The sequence below is a fragment of the Crassostrea angulata genome, chromosome 1 (assembly GCF_025612915.1).
Source record: "Crassostrea angulata isolate pt1a10 chromosome 1, ASM2561291v2, whole genome shotgun sequence".
NCBI classification, from domain to species: domain Eukaryota; kingdom Metazoa; phylum Mollusca; class Bivalvia; order Ostreida; family Ostreidae; genus Magallana; species Magallana angulata.
The window spans coordinates 51,935,889-51,957,863 of record NC_069111.1 but is presented as its reverse complement, the minus strand read 5'-3'; the positions used below and the strand labels follow the sequence as shown (position 1 = coordinate 51,957,863).

At 33.9% G+C, this 21,975-nt stretch overlaps 1 protein-coding gene across 3 annotated transcripts in view; it reads left to right on the top strand.

The window, feature by feature from the left end:
• Positions 1–21,975, top strand: part of LOC128185840 (MAM and LDL-receptor class A domain-containing protein 1-like) — a 76,153-nt gene that overhangs the window by 39,129 nt on the left and 15,049 nt on the right. For all 3 annotated transcript variants that reach the window (XM_052855513.1, XM_052855528.1, XM_052855520.1), the window contains 5 exons: positions 15,017–15,108; positions 16,642–16,771; positions 17,073–17,242; positions 17,627–17,708; positions 21,419–21,532. In XM_052855513.1, the coding sequence (XP_052711473.1) occupies positions 15,017–15,108; positions 16,642–16,771; positions 17,073–17,242; positions 17,627–17,708; positions 21,419–21,532 (588 nt within the window). The remainder of the gene's footprint in view (positions 1–15,016; positions 15,109–16,641; positions 16,772–17,072; positions 17,243–17,626; positions 17,709–21,418; positions 21,533–21,975) is intronic.

The window sequence follows — 21,975 nt, the reverse complement described above, 5'->3', positions numbered from 1 at the left end:
AAAAGGGAATTTAAAGTTTCCAAAAATCTTCAAAATCCTAATCCGTGGGGGAGGGGGGGATATACTTCCAAAAAAAAAAATTCTTCTCTACCAAAATTTTTTACCCTCCAAATCATGAAATTCCTAATCCCTGGGAGGGGGGGGGGGGGACAGATAACTTCAATTTGACTCTTCATTTCCTTATTTTCATATCAACTTTTTACTTACTTCCAAAACAGGGGGGGGGGGGCGCCAACTCCATTATAATTCATTTTTTTATATGTAAAGTTTAAAAAATTTGTTGAAGCAAGAAAAAATTGGGTGGGGGCCTCGCCCCCCCCCCCCTGATGCTACGTGCCTGGAATGTGGCTAATAAATTAACCTGTTGAACACGCTAAACTTCTATAGTTATGAACAGAATAATTCATAATATATAATAATTAAAAGTTCGAAGTCACAGGAAATTTTGTTCTTGGGAAATACGACTACATTATGCAATGCAGTCGATCGCCATAGAAATCATCAAAGTACTGCAAATGCAGCAGACTTCTTATTTCTTTAAAAGACCATGATAGTTCACTTGACTTGCAGACTATAATATAGCGACATATTTGCCTCCCAAAAATATATGCGCTTCACAAAGTTACACTTAAGTGCGTTATTGGGGATTTTATTTATTGCTTATTGTATGAAAATTGATAAAAAAAAACCCTTTTAATTGAAGTTGTGTACTATGAAGTTGTAATGCAACTTCATTTACTTACAAGGTTAGCTACAGCCAGTGGAATACTAATTTTAGGTGAACAATGAATACCCAATATATTAGAATACAAGATAAATAGTTTCCAGAACTATAATACTATGCATGTGTATATGAAGGTTGCACCCTCATTTGTATGGCTGTAGGTGAGGAGGTAAAGGTGTATCGATGTACATACAGTGTATGACTGCATATACGGATTCCGGACCGTGGCTACTGACGATACTCATGATAGTCTATTAATACATCAATGCACAGTTTGATCTAGAAACTGACCAGTTTCATAACTTCTTCGAATTTATCTAACACGGGCTGTCTAATTCCTTCCCAGAATTCCAATTTACGCAAGCGCAATTGAAGTTTTTTTCAATTAAATTAGTCAACCCACTGACATAAAAATAAGGATTTTGCACATTATTACATCGTCAAGAGAAGTAATATTCATTTCTGTTAATAAGGTTATTTAATTCACGTTACATAGCGGTGTCTCTATGAAACAGCACGTGTAAAATTTAGATGGTCGCTTTTGCATAAATTCTCCCGCTGATCTTTTTTTTCTCGCTGATTATATATTATTTTGAATGTCCAAGTCTACTCGTATCATATATATAAAAACAATGCTTGCTACCCTTTGAAAATTTAACTCGCCATTAAACATCTCATGTTTTAAAGAATTTTTGAAACGATTACACAAACTGTGTTCGACAAATAGTTTTCCTAAAACAGTTTCTTCCTTTCTTTTTTAAAACACGTTTTATATACAGGCTTTCAATTAAAACACGTTTTTATAACAAAAGCAGAACTGAAAGTTTAGTCATTATAATCGTTTGACACCATATCACATATATTTTCAACCCGCAGCAACAACGGAAGACCTACTCGTGGCTTTGCCACGAGCTCTGCTCTAGTTATCTCTCTCGTTAGAACAGTTCATTTGAACGGTGAATAGCTATTTTGTACCACAACATAATGCTATCAATCCGGAACATAATGGCGTTTCAAAGGGATTTCAGACATGTTGTGACGTTGTAGCCTTCCACCTTAGGATGACAAGGGTCACGCGCTCATCGAATCTTATGGGAACGGACTATAGAACTTTAGCATTTTACGATAATGTTTACCTGATCGATTAAATATATGCTTTTTAGCTCACCTGAGCTGAAAGCTCAAGTGAGCTATTCTGATCACTTTTTGTCCGTCGTCCGTCCGTCCGTCCGTCTGTCCGTCCGTCTGTCCGTCTGTCTGTCCGTCTGTAAACTTTTTAGCTCACCTGAGCTGAAAGCTCAAGTGAGCTATTCTGATCACTTTTTGTCCGTCGTCCGTCTGTCCGTCCGTCCGTCTGTCCGTCCGTCTGTCCGTCTGTCTGTCCGTCTGTAAACTTTTTACATTTTGAACTTCTTCTCTAAAACCGCTAATCCAATTTCAACCAAATTTGGCACAAAGCATCCTTATGGGAGGGCGAATATAAATTGCAGAAATAAAAGTCCGATCTGTATTCAAAGCTGAGAAAACCTTGAAACTGTAGAAAAAGGGGGGTGCATTTTAAAAAATCTTCTTCTCAAGAACTACTGATTCCAATTCAACGTAGTTTAGCATAAATTATCCTTATGGGAAGGAAAATATAAATTGCAAAAATTAAGGTCTAATTCTGTTTCAAATCTGAGTTATTACGAAAATAATAATAAAGGAAAGGCGTGTTTCAATCAGTTTAATAGCTTCGGATTCGGCATCCGGTAAAATGGGTAGACAAGACTTGGCCTGGGCAAAACAAAAGATTGGCAGTTATTAATCTGCCAATCTCATTAAAATTTCAGGATATATGATGGACCAGTATATTTGTATTTGCTGTAAATATTGCTGCAAAATAATGCGTATTTGGAATTGACGATTGCCGATCTGCCCCGGCTTTTATTTTGCCACGGCCCGGGTTTGCGTACCCATTTTACCAAGTCTCGTATTCCATACATCTAAAACGAGGTTCTTTGTTTAAAGCAGCCATGACATTATACGAAAAAGGGTCGATCTGACTATGATGAATTTGCTTGTTGTGCAACAGTTCGCGAATGATGGGAAATTTTTGAAACATGCAAAATATATTGATGCCGATTTTGCGTAGTAAATTGAGGCTTAATATTTCAACGCGTTGAAAGTTTTCACACATGACGTTGGTGTTAGCTTGTTCTGATTTTCGTTTCGTTTTCATTATTTATGCTTTGTAACCTGGGAACTATCGTCTGTATTTCGTGATTTTTACGTATCAAATCAAACAGAGACGTCGGTAAATCAAACAGTTAACTGTTTACCTGCGCAAATTAAGCAAAATCTGATGTATCAAAAGTACTGAAATACAATTCATTCTATCGGTAATTCGGCATTATATTTTGCGTAATGGTAGATTAATGCAATAGGTTTTGTTGAGATGCTCGGCATTTTCTCGAGTTTATTCAGTTTAAATAGAGTTTGATATCGCTGTCGGAAATATGTAGGTATATACATGTACATGTATATATATGAATATATGATTCATTTCGAAAAAATAAATTGTGTTCTTTATTTGTTATAGTGCATGTTTCTTGTGTTTTAATTGTGTACAATTTCTATTTACTAACCATATTTGAGTGTTAAGCTTCGAATTATAAGCAAGGTACAGAGATTTGCTCACAATTCTATGTTTGTACACAGATCTCAAAAACTAAAGATTAAAAAAGTAAAAAAATTGTCAATATTTATTAAGAAAATTTTCAAAGTCTCTTCTTCCAAAAACTTATTGTATTGTAAACTTAACCTTTTTTAGCTCACCTGAGCCAGTCTTCTCCTCAAAAACTATTAGGCCAGGAAAGCTCAAATTTGAGTGGAAGCATCCTCAGAAAGTGTAGATTCAAGTTTGTTCAAATCATGGTCACCGGGGGTAGGGTGGGGCCACAAAAGGGGGATCAAGTTTTACATAGGAATATATTGAGAAAATCTTTAAAAATCTTCTTCTCAAAAACTATTAGGCCAGAAAAGCTCAAATTTGAGTGGAATCATCCTCAGATAGTATAGATTCAAGGTTGTTCAAATCATGGTCCCCGGGGGTAGGGTGGGGCCACAATTGGGGGATCAAGTTTTATATTGGAATATATAGAGGAAATCTTTTAAAAATCTTCTTCTCAAAAATATTTGGCCAAGAAATCTCAAATTGGCATGTAACCATCCTTAGGAAGTGTAGATTCAAGTTTGTTCAAATCATGGTCCCTGGGGGTAGGGCGGGTCACAATGGGGGATGAATTTTTATAGATAGAGAAAATCTTTAAAAGTCTTCTCCTCAAAACTATTAGGCCTGGAAAGGCCATTTTTGAGTGGAAGCATCACCAGATCATATAGATTCAAGTTTGTTTAAATAATAGTCCAGGGGTAGGGTGAGGCCACAATGGGGGATGAATTTTTACTTAGGAATATATAGAGAAAATCTTTAAAAATCTTCTTTTTAAAGAACTTTTGGCCAGAAAGGGTTTAAACATGTGTAGAGGCATCCTTGGGTAGTGTAAATTCAAGTTTGCAAAATCACAGTCATTAGTGGTAGGGCGGGACCGTGATGGCGGTTTGAATTTTTACATAGGAATATAAAGAGAAAATCTTTAAAACTATTCTGGGAAAGTGTTCAGTTCAAAACTCAGTACTTAGTGTGAAAGCAAAGGTTATGCAGATTTAAGTCTGATGAAACCATGATTCCCTAGAGAAACATAGGTAATCATAGATTACTAAGCTCACCGAGACGGAGCATCACCCTTATGAGACATCACCTTCATAAGACCACCTTTATCATTTTATATGAAAATCATACTTTATGATCTTGGATATTCATGGATTCTGTTTTGACAAAATATCGTATATCATCTGATAAATTTTTTTATGATAATCATATGTTCATATGTTAATCAATACAATGATATAAAATTAAATATTGCATCATGTCATATTTCTAATATAATATATATCATATAATAAATAAAATACCGTAATAAACAATAATGAGATTTGATATTGTAACGTATGATATGACATTGTATTGTGTTATACCTTATTGTATTTGATCACATAATACAATATCATAAAATATAATACAATATAGTATCATATTACAATATCATATTACATAATACATCATAACACTGAAACATGATATTATATTGTATAATATAGAATGATATTGTATTGAATGACACTGAAACATATTTGATACATTATATGATATTATATCATATAATACAATATAATTTGATTCCAACATTGTATCTTATCAAATGATACAATATTATGTGATATGGTAAAATATTATAAAATACATTATTATATTATACATATTGCATCATATGACACAATAAAATATATTACAATATCATATAATACAATTTCATGTGATAGATAATATATCATATAAACCAATATCATATCATACAATATCGTATGATGCAATATTATATAATATTACAATATCATATAATACAATTTCATGTGATATAATTCTATATTACTGAAACCAATATCATATTATACAATATTGTATGATACAATATTATAGAATATACAATATTGTATCATAGGATACAATATAATATTTTGCAATATCTTATGTAATTGTATCATGTGATGAAATAATAAATTAAAAATACAATATAATATTATACAATATTGTATCATAATATACAATACTATACATAACAATATCATGATACATAATCATATCATAAAATATCAAAAAATTGATACAATATCATATCGTATCGTATAACTTTTTATAATATAACATATGATATCATATTGTATCATATCAAACAATATTGTTTCATATCATACAATACTTTATCATAGGAATCATGTTATATCATTTATCAACAAACACATCTATCTATCGAGCTGGTTTGAGTGAGGTAGGAGATTTCTTTAGCATCCTTGATAATGGAGATCAGGCTCTGTTTCTGAAGCAACCTCTGCATTTAATTTATAATAAAGTTAAATCAACTATGCAAGCTATCATCTATAAAACATGTGACCTGTTCCAAAAAACTAAACCTCATCCAGCATCCGAAACCTATGGCTCAGATTCAGCATTCAAGCCCATCAGGTGCATTTGTATCATAAGACGCATCATCCATGCAATTTTGGTGAAGTTTGGACCAGTAATAACTAAGATATCATCATCAGAGGGCACAAGCAATTAAAACCTTAACTTCCTCCAGCATCCGCAACCTATGGCTCAGATTCAGCATCCATGCCTGTCAGGTGCATCTGTATCATAAGACACACCATCCATTCAAGTTTGGTGAAGTTAGGACCAGTAATAACTAAGATTTATTTTTTAGCATCTTTGATAATGGAGATCAAGCTCTGCATCTGAAGCTACCTCTGCGATTCATTCATATTACAGTTAAATCAACTATGCAAGTTTGAAATAGTACTATCATCTATTAAACATGTGACCTGTTCCTAAAAACTTAACTTTATCCAGCATCCGAAACCAGACTGTCAAGTGCATCAGTATCATAAGACACACCATCCATGGAAGTCTGGTGAAGTAAGGACAAGTAATAACTAAGATATCATCATCAGAGGGCACCTGTTTCAAAAACTTTATCTAACCAGCTCTTAAAACCTTAACCTCCTCCAGCATCCGAAACCTATTGCTCAGATTCAGCATTCAAGCTTGTCAGGTGCATCAGTATCATAAGACGCACCATCCATACAGGTTTGGTGAAGTTAGGACCAGTAGTAACTAAGATATAATCATCAGAGGGCACCTGCAACAAAAACTTAACCAGCTCTAAAAACCTTAACCTCTTCCAGCATCCGAAACCTATTGCTCAGATTCAGCATTCAAGCTTGTCAGGTGCATCAGTATCATAAGACGCACCATCCATACAAGTTTGGTGAAGTTAGGACCAGTAGTAACTAAGATTAATCATCAGAGGGCACCTGCAACAAAAACTTTAACCAGCTCTAAAAACCTTAACCTCTTCCAGCATCCGAAACCTATTGCTCAGATTCAGCATTCAAGCTTGTCAGGTGCATCAGTATCATAAGACGCATCATCCATACAGGTTTGGTGAAGTACAGACCAGCAGTAACTAAGATACTGCTATCAAAGGGCACCTGCAACAAAAACTTTAACCTGGTCCAACAACCTTAACCTCCTCCAGCATCTGAAATTTAGGACCCAGATTCAGCATCCAAGTCTTTCAAGTCCATAGGTAGGTCCAGATGCATCATCCATGCAAGTTTGGTGAAGATAGGACAAGTAATAGCTTAGATACAGGACCTGCAACAAAAACTTTAACCAGGTCCGGACGCCGACGCCGACGCCGACGCCACCGCCGACGCCGAGGGTATAGCATAAGCTCTCCTTGACTTCGTCTCGGTGAGCTAAAAATGGGGCCATGAAATGGGGGGGGGGGTATATAGGAATAGAGAAAAATCTTCTTACAGGTACAACAACAAAAGGGGCTTGGTATTTACCAAAAAATAAGAGGTTGATAAAAATTGGCAGATTTTCAATTTTTTTTTTAGCAAGATCTACTGAATTGCAGACGTTTAGGCCCCAACATGTTTAAGCCCCAAGACGGTTAGGCCCCAGGTAAGATGTTTAGGCCCCAAGATGTTTAGGCCCCAAGATGTTTAGGCACCTGTTGTTTATAATAATAACTGATAGTTGAAAGAACATGGCTTTTAAGCACTTTGGAGCCAATAAATGCAATTTACTTGAATTTGTAGCAAACATGGCGTTGTTTACTTTATATACAAGTTCTTGAAAAACTTTAATCACGAAAAACATTATGCTATAAACTTGCATGCACATGTTATCAATGATAGTATCATCCAGCATGGTTATGTGTCCGTGCTTTAAATCAGTTAATACCGTGATCAAATCATACTTTCATCACAAAGAAACGAACAAATGTTATATAAGGGGAAGTATTTCATTATTGATATTTCAAGAAAAGAAAACAAATTATTGTATTTTTTTCTTTTATTGGAATTATACAACACTTGAATGTCATAAAATTGTTCAGTAAGCTTATTTATGGCAACTGATTTATACATAATATTTTTAAGAACCCTTATATATCCCAAAAGAATTCACCTACTTATTACCCAAATACAAGTTCAATTCAATTCTTTATTCACTCAAGACCAGTTCACTGGTATTTGAGGTTCAAAATCAGTATATACAAATGTACACGAACACAGTCAAAGTTTACATGTACAGTAGGAGTAATAATGAAAAAAAGGTTAAAATCACAATACAATAGGTTGTTAAAGTTGGTTTCTGGAAGAACAGACTTTGAAAATTTTCTTAATAAATATTGACAAGTTTTTCTACATTAAAGGTATTCATGAGTGAAATATTATTTCTGTGATCATATTTGTACAATTAAAGGATATCTCCCCAAATTATGTAATTTTTCTGCCAATGAAGCTATTTGGACTGTCTTCTTTTGGAGACCCTTCTCTTCATTTTACTTCCAAAGTAAGGTGTGAAACCCTCTTTGTATTACTAGAGGATCTCTTCATTATCTTCTCCTAATTAGCACCTATCTAGAGAGGGAGCAGGATACGGTGGGGGTGTTGTTTTAACAATTTAATTCATGTCATACACAAAGTAAATGAAAGTCTTAACCGTTTCTTTGATCTCTAATTAGAAAATTAATTTACAAAATAATATGATGTGACAAAATAATATGATATTTAAAAAATAATAAATTATGCATAAGATGCAGATTATACTTCTTTATAATTTTTAAAGTAAATGAAGTTTTAAATAGTAAAATGTAAATTATAATTAACTTATACAAATGTATGCTGGTGCCTAAACCATTATTCATTTAAAAAAATATAATGAAAATTATAATTAACTTAGAAAAATGTAGGCTGGTGCCTAAACATCTTGGGGCCTAAACATGTTGGGGCCTAAGCGTCTTATCAATGAAGGGCCTAAACATCTTGGGGCCTTAAAGTCTTGCTACCGATCTACTGTACTCAGTTGTCAATATATTTTGATACTGTAATTGCTAATTTGATCAGAATTAAGGCAATTGTTGCTCAGGTGAGCGATGTGGCCCCTGGGCCTCTTGTTACATTTTGAACTTCTTCTCTAAAACCGCTTATCCAATTTCAGCCAAATTTGGCACAAAGCATCCTTATGGGAGGGCAAATATAAATTGCAGAAATAAAAGTCCGATCAGTATTCAAAGCGGAGAAAACATTGAAACTGTAGAAAAAGGGGGGTGCATTTTTAAAAATCTTCTTCTCAAGAACTACTGATTCCAATTCAACGTAGTTTAGCATAAATTATCCTTATGGGAAGGAAAATATAAATTGCAAAAATTAAGGTCTAATTCTGTTTCAAATCTGAGTTATTACGAAAATAATAATAAAGGAAAGGCGTGTTTCAATCAGTTTAATAGCTTCGGATTCGGCATCCGGTAAAATGGGTAGACAAGACTTGGCCTGGGCAAAACAAAAGATTGGCAGTTATTAATCTGCCAATTTCATTAAAATTTGGGGATATTTGATTGACCCGTATATTTGTATTTGCTGAAAATATTGCTGCAAAATAATGCGTATTTGGAATTGACGATTGCCGATCTGCCCCGGCTTTTATTTTGCCACGGCCCGGGTTTGCGTACCCATTTTACCAAGACTCGTATTCCATACTTCTAAAACGAGGTTCTTTGTTTAAAGCAGCCATGACATTATACGAAAAAGGGTCGATCTGACTATGATGAATTTGCTTGTTGTGCAACAGTTCGCGTATGAAGGGAAATTTTTTGAAACATGAAAAATATATTGGTGCCGATTTTGTGAAGTAAATTGAGGCTAAATATTTCAATGCGTTGACAGTTTTCACACATGACGTTGATGTTAGCTTGTTCTGATTTTCGTTTCGTTTTCATTATTTATGCTTTGTAACCTGGAAACTGTCGTCTGTATTTCGTGATTTTTACGTATCAAATCAAACAGAGACTTCGGTAAATCAAACAGTTACGTTAACTGTTTACCTGCGCAAATTAAGCAAAATCTGATGTAGGAGTACTGAAATACAATTCATTCTATCGGTAATTCGGCATTATCTTTTGCGTAATGGTAGATTAATGCAATAGGTTTTTGTTGAGATGCTCGGCATTTTCTCTAGTTCATTCAGTTTGATATCGCTTACGGAAATATGTAGGTATATACATGTATATATATGATTCATTTCGAAAAAATAAACTGTGTTCTTTATTTGTTATACATGTAGTGCATGTTTCTTGTGTTTTATTGTTTACAATTTCTATTTACTAACCATATTTGAGTGTTAAGCTTCGAATTATAAGCAGATACAGAGATTTGCTCACAATTCTATGTTTGTACTCAGGTCTTAAAAGCTAAAGATTAAATCAAAGTACTGATAGTACTGAAAAGCGCTAACCCAGCTTCTGTATGTATATAACAGATATATGTATATAGCATTTCAGCTTCTGTATACGCACTATATTTCCTCATCACTGCATGACAGTCCCTGCAATGATGTATGTAAGCCCCGTACATTAATTTCACAATAGCCCGTAAATTAGATTCACAATAACCCGTGCAGTTATGTGCATAAACCCCTGAAACTGGTTCCCTAACCAGTTTAAATGATGTAGACTTTTGCTTATAGGGGGCGGTTATTCGATGCACCGTAAGTTGAAGTCTAACGACAATAAAGCGCTGAGCTATGCTCAGCGCTTTACAAAGTAAAAAAAAATTGTCAATATTTATTACGAAAATTTTCAAAATCTGTTCTTCCAGAAACCAACTTATTGAATTGTAAACTTAACCTTTTTAGCTCACCTGAGGATGGGGCCACAATGGGGGTTGAAGTTTAACAAATGAGTATATAGAGTAAATCTTTAGAAATCCTCTTCTCAGAAACTAATCGCCGAGGAAAGCTGAAACTTGTGTGGAAGCATCCTCAGGTAGTGTAGATTCAAGATGTGAAAATCATGACCCCAGGGGGTAGGGTGGGATCACAATGGAGGGTCGAAGTTTAACATATGAATATAAAAAGTAAATCTTTAAAAATCTTCTTCTCAGAAACTAATTGGCCAGGAAAGCTGACACTTGTGTGGATGCATTCTTATGTAGCGAAGATTCAAATTTGTGAAAATCATGACCCCCGGGTGTAGGGTGGGGCCACAATGGGAGATCGACGTTTTACATAGGAAAATATAGAGTAAATCTTTAAAAATCTTCTTCTCAGAAACTAATCGGCCAGGAAAGCTGAAACTTGTGTGGAAGCATCCTCAGGTAGTGTTCATTCAAAGTTGTGAAAATCATGACCCCCGGGGGTAGGGTGGGGCCACAATGGGGATCGAAGTTTATCATAGGAATATATACAGTAAATCTTTAAAAATCTTCTTCTCAGAAACTAATTCGCCGGCAAAGCTGGAACTTGTGTGGAAGCATCCTCAGGTAGTGAAGATTCAAAGTTGTGAAAATCATGACCCCTGGGGGTAAGGTGGGGCCACAATGGGGGATTGAAGTTTAACATATGATTATATACAGTAAATCTTTAAAAATCTTCTTCTCAGAAACTAATTAGCCAGGAAAGCTTAAACTTGTGTGGAAGCATCCTCAGGTAGTGTAGATTCAAATTTGTGAAAAATCATGACCCCTGGGGGTAGGTTTGGGCCACAATGGGAGGTCGATGTTTTACATAGGAATAAACAAAGTCATCTTTAAAAATCTTTTTCTCAGAAACTAATCAGCCAGGAAAGCTGGAACTTGTGTGAAAGCATCCTCAGGTAGTGTAGATTCAAAGTTGTGAAAATAATGATCCCCAGGGGTAGGATGGGGCCACAATGGGGGGGGGGGTCAAAGTTTAACAAAGGAATATATAGGGTAAATCTTTAAAAATCTTCTCAGAAACTAATCAGCCAGATAATTCTTTATAATTGTTAAGACTTTGGCCCAAGGACAATTCTTTGGCCTCACAAGAAGGTTTAGAGTTTGATGTACGTTTATATCCCATATATAAACTATTGTTAGGGATCTTTTTTAGAACTGCAATACTCAACATATGATATGACTATAAAATCATCCTGTTAGAAAAGGGACTAATGATTATAAACATAAGAATATCCAAGGGAAAATGGATTTTATTTATACAGGATTTACATGAATTATTGTACATTGTCCAGATAGTTTGTATTATGACTCCATTGAGCTGATTTTATCCTACCTATTGTTCCTCAGGTGAGCGATGTGGCCCATGGGCCTCTTGTTATAATAGAGAATTGTGGATGTATATGCTCATACCCAGGCACAATTTTCATTCTGACTGAATAATACTTTTTAAAAAATGTCTTGGGTGGAGCTGTCTTGGGAAGATCTTAATTTTTGGACGAGTGGGGAATAAAGGGGTCTCGGTCCCCCGGGATTTATATACTTAAGAATTTCATAAAGTAAAGTCGCTAAAAAAATGGACTTTGGACTCCCCAACCACTGTCCTTAATCCGTGTAATAATGTAGAAATGAATATCAAGAGTACATAAGGATTACAGTTTTTTTCTAAGTGACTTTAATGCATGAAAAATCCAAAATGATATTAATTGAAAGTTCAAGATGTTAAAATCATGAACCCAAATAGTTACATGTAGTTGCAAATTTCATTCGATACTTTAAGTCAGTTAAGAATCACCCCAAATATTAACAAATCATATATGTTTATCCCTTCTTCTTTTTTGAATCATTTGGAATATAACTTTTAGCTCACCAAGACGAAGTTGGGGGAGGGGGGGGGCTTATGCTATACCTCCGGCGTTGGCGTCGGCATCCGGACCTGGTTAAATTTTTGTTGCAGGTCCTGTATCTAACTTATAACTTGACCTATCGTCACCAAACTTGCATGGATGGTGCATCTGGACCTACTTATGGAATTGAGAAACTTGCATGCTGAATCTTGCCCATGAATTTCAGATGCTGGAGAAAGTTATGCTGTTTGGAGCTGGTTAAAGTTTTTGTTGCATGTGCCCTTTGATAGCCACTTCTAAGTTCCAAATGGTCCTAACTTCACCAAACTTGCATGGATGATGCGTCTTATGATACTGTTGCACCTGACAGGATTGAATGCTGAATCTAAGCCAAAGATTTCGGATGCTAGATGAGGTTAAGGTTTTTGGAGCAGGTGCCCTTTGATCGCCATTTCTAAGTTAATACCTGTCCTAACTCCACTTAACTTGCATAGATGGTGCCTCTTATGATACTGATGCATCTGACAGGCTTGAATGCTGAATCTGAGCCATAGGTGTCAGATGCTGGATTTTTGGAACAGGTCACATGTTTTATAGATAATAGCTTGCACAATGGATTAAACTTTAATATAAATGAACTAAAAAAAGTAGCTCAAGATGCAGAGCTTGATTTCCATTATCAAGGACGCTAAAAACCTCTCCTACCTCACTCAAACCTGCTGCTTGAAAGATGTATTTGTTGTCAAATTATATAACATGATTTCTTTGATATAGTATTCTATGATATAATACACTATTGTTTTATATGATACAATATCATATCATAGAGTATATTATAAAAATTTATATGATACGCCATTTAATTCTGTATTAGAATTTCAAAAGACAAATAATAATATATAAATAGTGCCTGTTTGGGAGGGTAACAGTTGACAGAAATTGACACCCCGAGAAAACCATTGTCAACCGACGCGAAGCGGAGGTTGACAATGGTTTTCGAGGGGTGTCAATTTCAACTGTTATCCTCCCAAACAGGCACTATATATTTTGTTATACCGAATGTCTTAATTTTAAGAAAATTTTACTGCTTTTATATAGGAATAACGTGAATTCTACAGCGAACCGTACGCGCATAATTTTCGCGCATGTAACATTTTTAATGTTACCCGTTGCCAAGTGCGTTGCTAACGCTGAGGGTAATAGTAAATATTATTAACTGCGTCTTAACCAATCAGATTTCAGTATTTAACATGAAAGTATAACAATACTTAAATTATTATACTTTAAAAAGTCACTATTATTGAGATTTTTGATAAAATTAAATTGGAAATAAGTAAAATCTATCATTTCAAATACAAAATCATAAATCTGAACACAATTAAAGAATAAACATATTCAGCACTCGGGGACGAACCCGTGTCGCCTGGGCACAAGTCCACCACTCTAACGACCAAGCTACGCGAACTCTTGCTACAGGACTTTGGAGCCAAAGATTTCAAGAATGCGTGGATCGATTTTAAAACAAATTTCATATTCGGCAGTTTTGAGAGCGTCGATATCGAATTTAAATATAAAAAATTTCAAGAAAAAAAAAACTTTAAAGATTAAGGTGTTTGTTTCATTTCCTCACGCTGACGACCGGTAGTGACGATCGTTGTTCGAATATGAAAAGAGCACTGCAGCCGTCAACTCTTTACCATGTCCGGAAATTTAAAAGATTTACCTTTAATACTTTTGGAGAAAAATAAGGCACAAGCAAAAACAAAAAAATCTTTAATATCTCGGGACCGGAAGTAATTACCAAAAAAATGAAGTAACAAAAGTAATTTTTTTTTTTTACAAATTTTGTTAAGAATACGATCTGAAAGTTTTATTAAAATCGACTGTAGCGTTTTTTGAGAAAACGTTTACAGAAAAATTAATGATAATTATAATAGAGGAAAAGAAACAAAGCAATACATTTAAGGTCTTCCATTAGAAACAGAAGACCTTAATGAAAACATTACAATCACTATAAGGTATTCCGTTGTAACGGAAGACCTTAATAAACTTGCTGCATTGTTAAATTTTATTGGTGTCCGGTTTTAAATTTTTAAGAGAGATTTCATATCAGTGTTATGATTGGTTTTGTCTAAATTAAAGTAGTATGGATGATACAGCTTGTATTTCTTATACTCAACAGGCGTGGATGCTTAAATTAAGGTACAGTGTATATGGTTGATAACTGTAGAAGAAGAAAATTTGGAATGTGTCACATATCCAAAATAACTTTCGATGTAAATCTAGTACTCAGACGTGCATTATGTGAAAAGCACAGTTAACTTATTATACGAATCTTTATATTGAATCAGAATCAGTTCAAAGTGCATTGGAGTCTAAGAGCTGGTTGCAAACTCAAGATTTGCATGGTTCATGTAACTATAAAAAATGATTTTTAAAATGTCTGACAAAATGTTGAGCCAAACATAAGTGGGAAACTTAAGTTTACACTAATTTCTATATAATACATATATGTGGTTTATTCTAGCTATTATAGCGCGCTGCACCTTTGAAGTCGGAACCGAGTGCTTCCTGAAAGACGTTGAAGTAACTGACGATTTTGATTGGACCATTTTAAGTGTAAGAGACATCAAATAGAGTAGATATTTTTTTTTCTACAGGGGTTGTGCTTATACTGCATGTATCTTACATATTTAAGTGTAGTAACAAGCACACTATTGTACCAGATTAAATCTTAAACTGAAATCCATACCCAAGAAGTTCATTTCCTCACTTAAATTTACCAAAGTAAGACGAGTTTTTCCTGATCGCATGTTGTCCGTCGTCAGTCAGTCTGTCTGTTTGTCTGTCCATCCAAATATCTGTAAACGTTTCACATTTTCGACTTCCTCTCTAGAACCATTGGGTTATATTTAACTAATCTTTGTACGAATCATCCTTGTAGTAAGGAAATTCTGATTTTTAAAAAGGGGCCTAACTCTGTTTAAAAGGTAGATAATTATGATAAAGTGAAAATAGTGTGAGTGTCATAAAAATTCTTCTTAAGAACCACAGCACCAGAAATGCAAATACATTTTGTATTTACACCATAGCTTGTATATATAGTAAAAATTCTAAATTGTAAAAACCATGACCCCCGGTTCAATTCTTATTTATGATGATACTAGCAAGCATACTCAGATAATGTAGATTCTATATTGTAAAAACCATGAACCTATAGCTAGACCATTTCGGGGTCCAAGAGGGTTTGAAAGTTTTACATAGAGATAAATAGGGAAGATGTTTAAACATCTTCTCAAGAACTAAAATGCTACAAATAGTAATATTACTATACATGGCAATCATTCCAGGATAGTGTAGATTCTAAATTGTTAAACCCTTTATCCCCGGACCAATACTGGGGCCACAAGAAGGGTTCAAATTTTATTATAGAGATATCCAGGGAAAATGTTTAAAAATCATCTTATTAAGAACTACAATTTGTGAAATTACCATGCAAAAATCCTAAGATAGTGCAAACCTTACATTGTTAAAACCGTTACCTCCGGATCAGTACTCGGGACCCGAAAAGTGTTCAAAAAACTTTTAAACTTCAACTATATATAGAAATTGTTTGACATTATTTTGTAAGATTATTATGCAATCATTCTAAGATAGTGTACTAGAAGATTCTAAATTCATTATGGAAGTATATAGGAAAATTGTTCGAAAATCTTGTTCTCAGAAAAATCCAAGATGCTAAGTTTAGGTACGATATTTAACTATATCATAGTACCATAATATATGCATATCTTCATATCAAGGTCACAGTGATCTTCCTTCACTTTTTTTATAATTATATGTAGTTTATTTTGCAATTTCGTTATATTCAACACGTTGAGGCCTAGGATAATAAGATTGGCCAGTTGATGCATCGTAGATCTTAAATTATCTTGGATATCTTATATAAGATGTTCTAAAAAGTTGGCTTCTTTTAATATTTTTTTTTGATATAATGTCAAATCTGGGAATATAAAAGAGTTTTCAATACTTTTAAAAAGTTTGTGAATCATATCATTTTGATATAATATTGTTGAGGTGAGCGAGGTTGCCCATGGGCCTCTTGTTTTTGTAATGCTTTCTGATATTATGTTCAGTTACTTTTAAATGTAGGGTGAAACACCGTCATTGGAAACTGGTCCTGCAAAGGCATTCGAAGGGAGCAGATATGCTTATATTGAAAGTACTGGGATAGATCCGTATTCCAGGGCTTCGTTGGAAGGAATAGTACAACTTCCTAAAGGTATTAAAATACTCATGGAATTTTCTGATTTTGACTTCACCTACACACGATCTCATACTCTATTATATTAATCTGTTGTAAGTGAATACAGTATATTTTTGAACTTTTTTATAAAATTTTTTTTTTATATCAATTCAAAATAACAAAAATTCGCTAATGTAAGAAAATTGGGTCTCATACCTTATGTAAATAATGCAAATAAAAATTGTGTGTCTTTTAAACCGTTTATAAGAGGATTTTCGAACAGTTAAAATGGAAAAAAATTATTATAAAAATATTAAACTCTGATTTTATGTTTAAGATGGAGACATGTGCTTATCATTTAATTACCACATGTACGGAGAGACGAATGACTCCCTGGAGGTTCTTTTCCAAAATATAACCTATTTTAATGAGTCTGGTAATAAAGGAAACCATTGGAACAAAGCCAAATTTTCCCTGTTTGATCAGAACAGTACAGTCGTTTCAAAGGTAAGACTTTCGTCATTGAACTTTCATTAAAGTCTCGTTATTCATTTGGATTACCTATCCGTTCCGTCCGCCGCAGTGCTGCCTCGGGCATTGTTTGTTGCGTGTCGGTCAAACACTTGAATACATTTTGAGAAATCAACCAGCCAATTTCTCCCAAATTTGGAGATACTTTTTTGTGTGATAAAACAAACTCTGATATTCTTAATCTAAATGCATTATAGTTAAGGTAAAAAATAGTATTATATCTTGATAAATTTCTTTCATAAATCCTAAATCTTGCAGACAAATCAATTACTAGTACATGGTCCTTTTGATCTATTCAAAATCAAATTTAATTTTTTGTACCAAAAGACTTAGTTCGATAAATGTAGTTCTGTATTTTAGATACAGTTCACAGCTACCCGAGGATCTAGTAACAAAAGTGACATAGCTATTGATAACATACAACTCACTGAAGGAGGATGTGGTAAGATCATGCTTTTAAAGTTCATGTCACAATATTGCTGACTAAGAAAATTGGATTTTTTTTTATAATTTAGACCAATTTGACTTCCTCCTCTTTTGTTCAAATCATTGCTATTTGGTTTTTTTATATCTTCATTTTTGCAAAGACGGGTAAAAATCCACATACACACATAAAATCGATTTAAACGAATTCACCTCCTTACCGAATTGTGTTATGTGTTTGCTTGTACATGTTTAGAAAATTCATTTTTTAAAAGTCCTCCACACCCTCTGAAAAAAAAATGTAATACATATCCATGTTTTGTATTATTCAAAGATATGAAATTCAAACATGCATTTGACTTGAAAATGACTAAAACAGTGTTATATGTTTGGGGAAATCAATATTTAAAAATGTATTTCATTTCATAAAAACAAAAGTCACTGCTATTTTCGTACCTTGGTTAGTAGACCGAAGTTATACCCACTGTGCATTAGAGATAGACCCATAAATGTGGTGACATAAACAGTTTCACAGTAAGTTGAAATCGCCATGCTGTCATAAAAAGTTGAAGTCATGGGGTGCCGAGCATGGGAAGCCAAAGGGTTCAATATTCTATCTTTGTAATTGTGCATTTGTGTTTTCTAAATACCTAATTCGATAGACTTAAATAGAGAAATGAAAATTGCTAACCCTATCATTTGGTATTCCAATATTGTACATAACCATCTGTAAGAATTATCAAGTTTTGGTAAATTGTTGACTTTTTTCGTTCTGTGCAGAATTGACATTTGTACTTGTGTCATTCATTTTATGTACTTCAAGATTTTTAAGATATTGTACCATTAAGGGGGATCACTACACCAAATACGTGTAGGAGATTTTTCAAGCTTTGTAAGGTAATGTACCATTAAGATGACAGGGGGCGCCCGCTACGTCGAATCTTATGGGAAACGGACAACAGAACTTGAGCAGTTTACGATAATTTATACCTGATCGATCAAATAAATGCTTTTGATAATAAAGACTCTGGTGAATGTATATGCTCATACATGAGAACATACTTACAATTTCCGTGTGTCATTATTAATTAAATTCTGATTGAATTATATTTTTATTGTACTATACTGCTCTCTATTTTCGTCGGGCGTCGTGCGTTAACAATGTTACATTTTGAACTTCTTCTTAAAAACTCCAAGGCAAGTTGTTACCATTTATGGTGTGAAGCATCCAACTGGTAAGAGAGTCCAATTTTTGAAATTTATGGCTCTATCAACCACATCCTGGTGCGGGATGTTTCGCACCTAAACATGTTTCGCGCTGAGATGGTTTGCACCTATTCTGTTTCGCGCTGAGATAGTTTGCACCGCGATGTTTTGCATTGAATATAATATTCTTAATAATGAATGATTTATGAAACATATACTTGTAAATGTTAAGTAATATTCCAAAATATTTATAAAATAAAAATGCTTAAGGCTTTAAGGAGGGGTGTATACTGCAGATTCCCACATCCGGGGCGCACGGGTTGGGCCAAATATGCAAAACAAACCCCAAATTTCCAAAATCTTCTTTCTTCTCCCACACATGTGAGGAAAAACCTGATTGCATGTTTATGGTGTCAACTAGGCCCTGTACCAAGACAATGAAATTCATGTCACCTGGGTCAGGGGGTTTGGACTCTAGGATGGGCCAATATGGCCATATAGAAGATATGTATTAAATCTTAGAAAATCTGCTCTACCCCCATATAAATTTGTAAAAAACTAAATACATGGTTATAATGTCCATGAAGCCCTCTACCAAAATTTTGAAATACATGATCCCTGGGTCAGGGGTTCAGGCATAACTCAGAAATCATGTCATAAGTTGCAATGGCCAATATAGCCATATATTGGAAATGTATTAAATCGTAGAAAATCTAACCCCGTTTTTAATGTACGTGCCATTTACTCTCACATATGTCAGCTAAAAACTGATTGCATGGTTATGATGTCCAGTAACTCCTCTATCTATATTGCGAAATTCATGACCCAAGGGTCAGAGGTTCCGGATCTACGGTAGGGGTGGGGTGGGCAATAGGGTTATATTGTGTTAATGCATATAATGTTTAAAAATCTTTTTCTCTACTTTAACACATCAGTAAGAAAAGTGACATCACAAGTATGTTTACTAGGAAGTTCTCGACTAAAGTTTTAATAAATTTCATGTCCCTATGAGTATAGGTTTTGACTCTAGAGAGGGGCCAAAATGGATGTATAATGTTAATGAATATAATGTTTAAAATTATTTCTCTACTCCCACACACCTGTAAAGAAAACTGAATTTAAGATTTTGTAGACCAGGAAGCCTTTTTTTTTAAACCTGTTAGTTTGTTTTTTTTTTGTATAAATGCCCACTGTAATTTATACAGATTATGAATTACGTAGGTACATATTAACTTAAGGTACTTCACTACACCGTGACTTATACTTTTTAAGACACTACGTCACAAGATGGCGATTTAAATGTTTTGTTAAACTGTTTGTATCAATCGATTCAGATGTATATCGTCATAGCTCAGTGGTTAAAGTACCAGGCTTGTGAACCGCAGGTAATGAGTTCGAATCCACCTGGGGCTTTTGTTCATGTTTACTGAATGTCATTTTTGAAAATATAATTTTTTATCTAAAATTGTACATTTTCTCGCCTCTTTGATATATATAATTCTTATCCATCATTCTTTCTATCATAATCAAGTAAATTTCTGCTGATTGAGAAACTATTTCAAGGTGTAATGAGGTACCTTAACGAGACAGTACGGTGCATTTTATCAAAATATCGACTTTTTTTTGATCGGGTTTGGTATTTTTCTACTACTAATGAATGTATAAACTTTCAGAAAAGTACAAAGTTCTCCATGAAATAAATCTAATTATTTCATTTAAATTCATAATTACGTATAACATATTTGCATCGCAACGTGTTACGGAGTTCAGCCTTCTATACTACAACTAATAGCTTTCCAAAAAGCTTGCCTGACTAAACAAAATTATTCAATGGAAGCATGCATGTATCAATTTGGCTATCTTATCAGAAATGAATTTTAATTTTAATTCGCTGCTGATCATTACACAAAAAAGTAGTAAGTGGTGAACGGATTTATTTTTGCCTATTAATTTTCCATGGTCTTAAAAATCAAAATGGCGACTGTGACAAATCTTTTTATTGTCAAAGTTCTTTGAATCTTATTGTAAAAAAATATTTCTAACCTCAGGTGCCTGTGTTTGTTATCGGTATACAAATGTTTACTTTGTTTGTTAATTCAGCAGTTTTAGAGTTTTCGGGGTTTTCATAAACTGTTATTACAGATACCGTCCAACTTTCCCTTGGATCACAAAATTGAATAAATCTAATGATTAAAATTATCTTCTTTGATATAGTTGTTTGATTTTCCCGGTTAGTAGTAATTATTAAAAAATTTTCTTGGGGTCTTATTTTACATAATATACCGTTGTGTCAATTTTCTACAATTATGATGGCCGGGATAGAGTAAAATTTAGTCAAATTATCATACAATTGCAAAAAAGCCGAATTAACATAGATTGTAACAAATAATTCAAACTCATAAATTTTTGAAGCATATTCGAGGAAATCCAGGACAATTACAAATTCAATCGTTCCAGACCCTGTCTTTCAGTACTCTCAGTACTTTGATTCTTTACTTAAAATACATGATACATTGTTTCCAGTGAAAGATTGCAGGATCAATCCTTGTCATACCAATGAAATCTGTATCCAGGAGACTAGCACTACTTACCGATGTGATTGCCGTCCAGGCTTTATTGGACATTTTTGTGATGTTGGTAAGTTGTTTATATGTATCAAATTTTTTTTATAAAAAATGCAATTTATTGAAAGTATACAAACTAAAGAATGAATTAGTTTATAGTTGTAGATTAAATTACCATTTCACTAGTACTATTAAAATATTAAGATCTTGTATAATCACATTTCAAAACGCATCAATTACAGTGGTTTGGAACACCGTGTGTTCATTTAAAGTATTTTAACAATTCAAATGTAAATTCGGAACGTAGCGTTTTTAATAACCGAGACATGTAGCAAAAGCTTAATTTTTTACTATCCAATTTACCTGCAAATTTTTTTTTTTTGTTTTTTTAAAGAAGAGACTGTTTATTTGAATAAAATTATCCTTTTAGTTCATCTTAGCTAAAGGCTCAAATAAGCTTTTCTAAACAAAATTTCTCCGTTGTCTGTTGTGGATGTCGATGTCGTCGTCATTGGG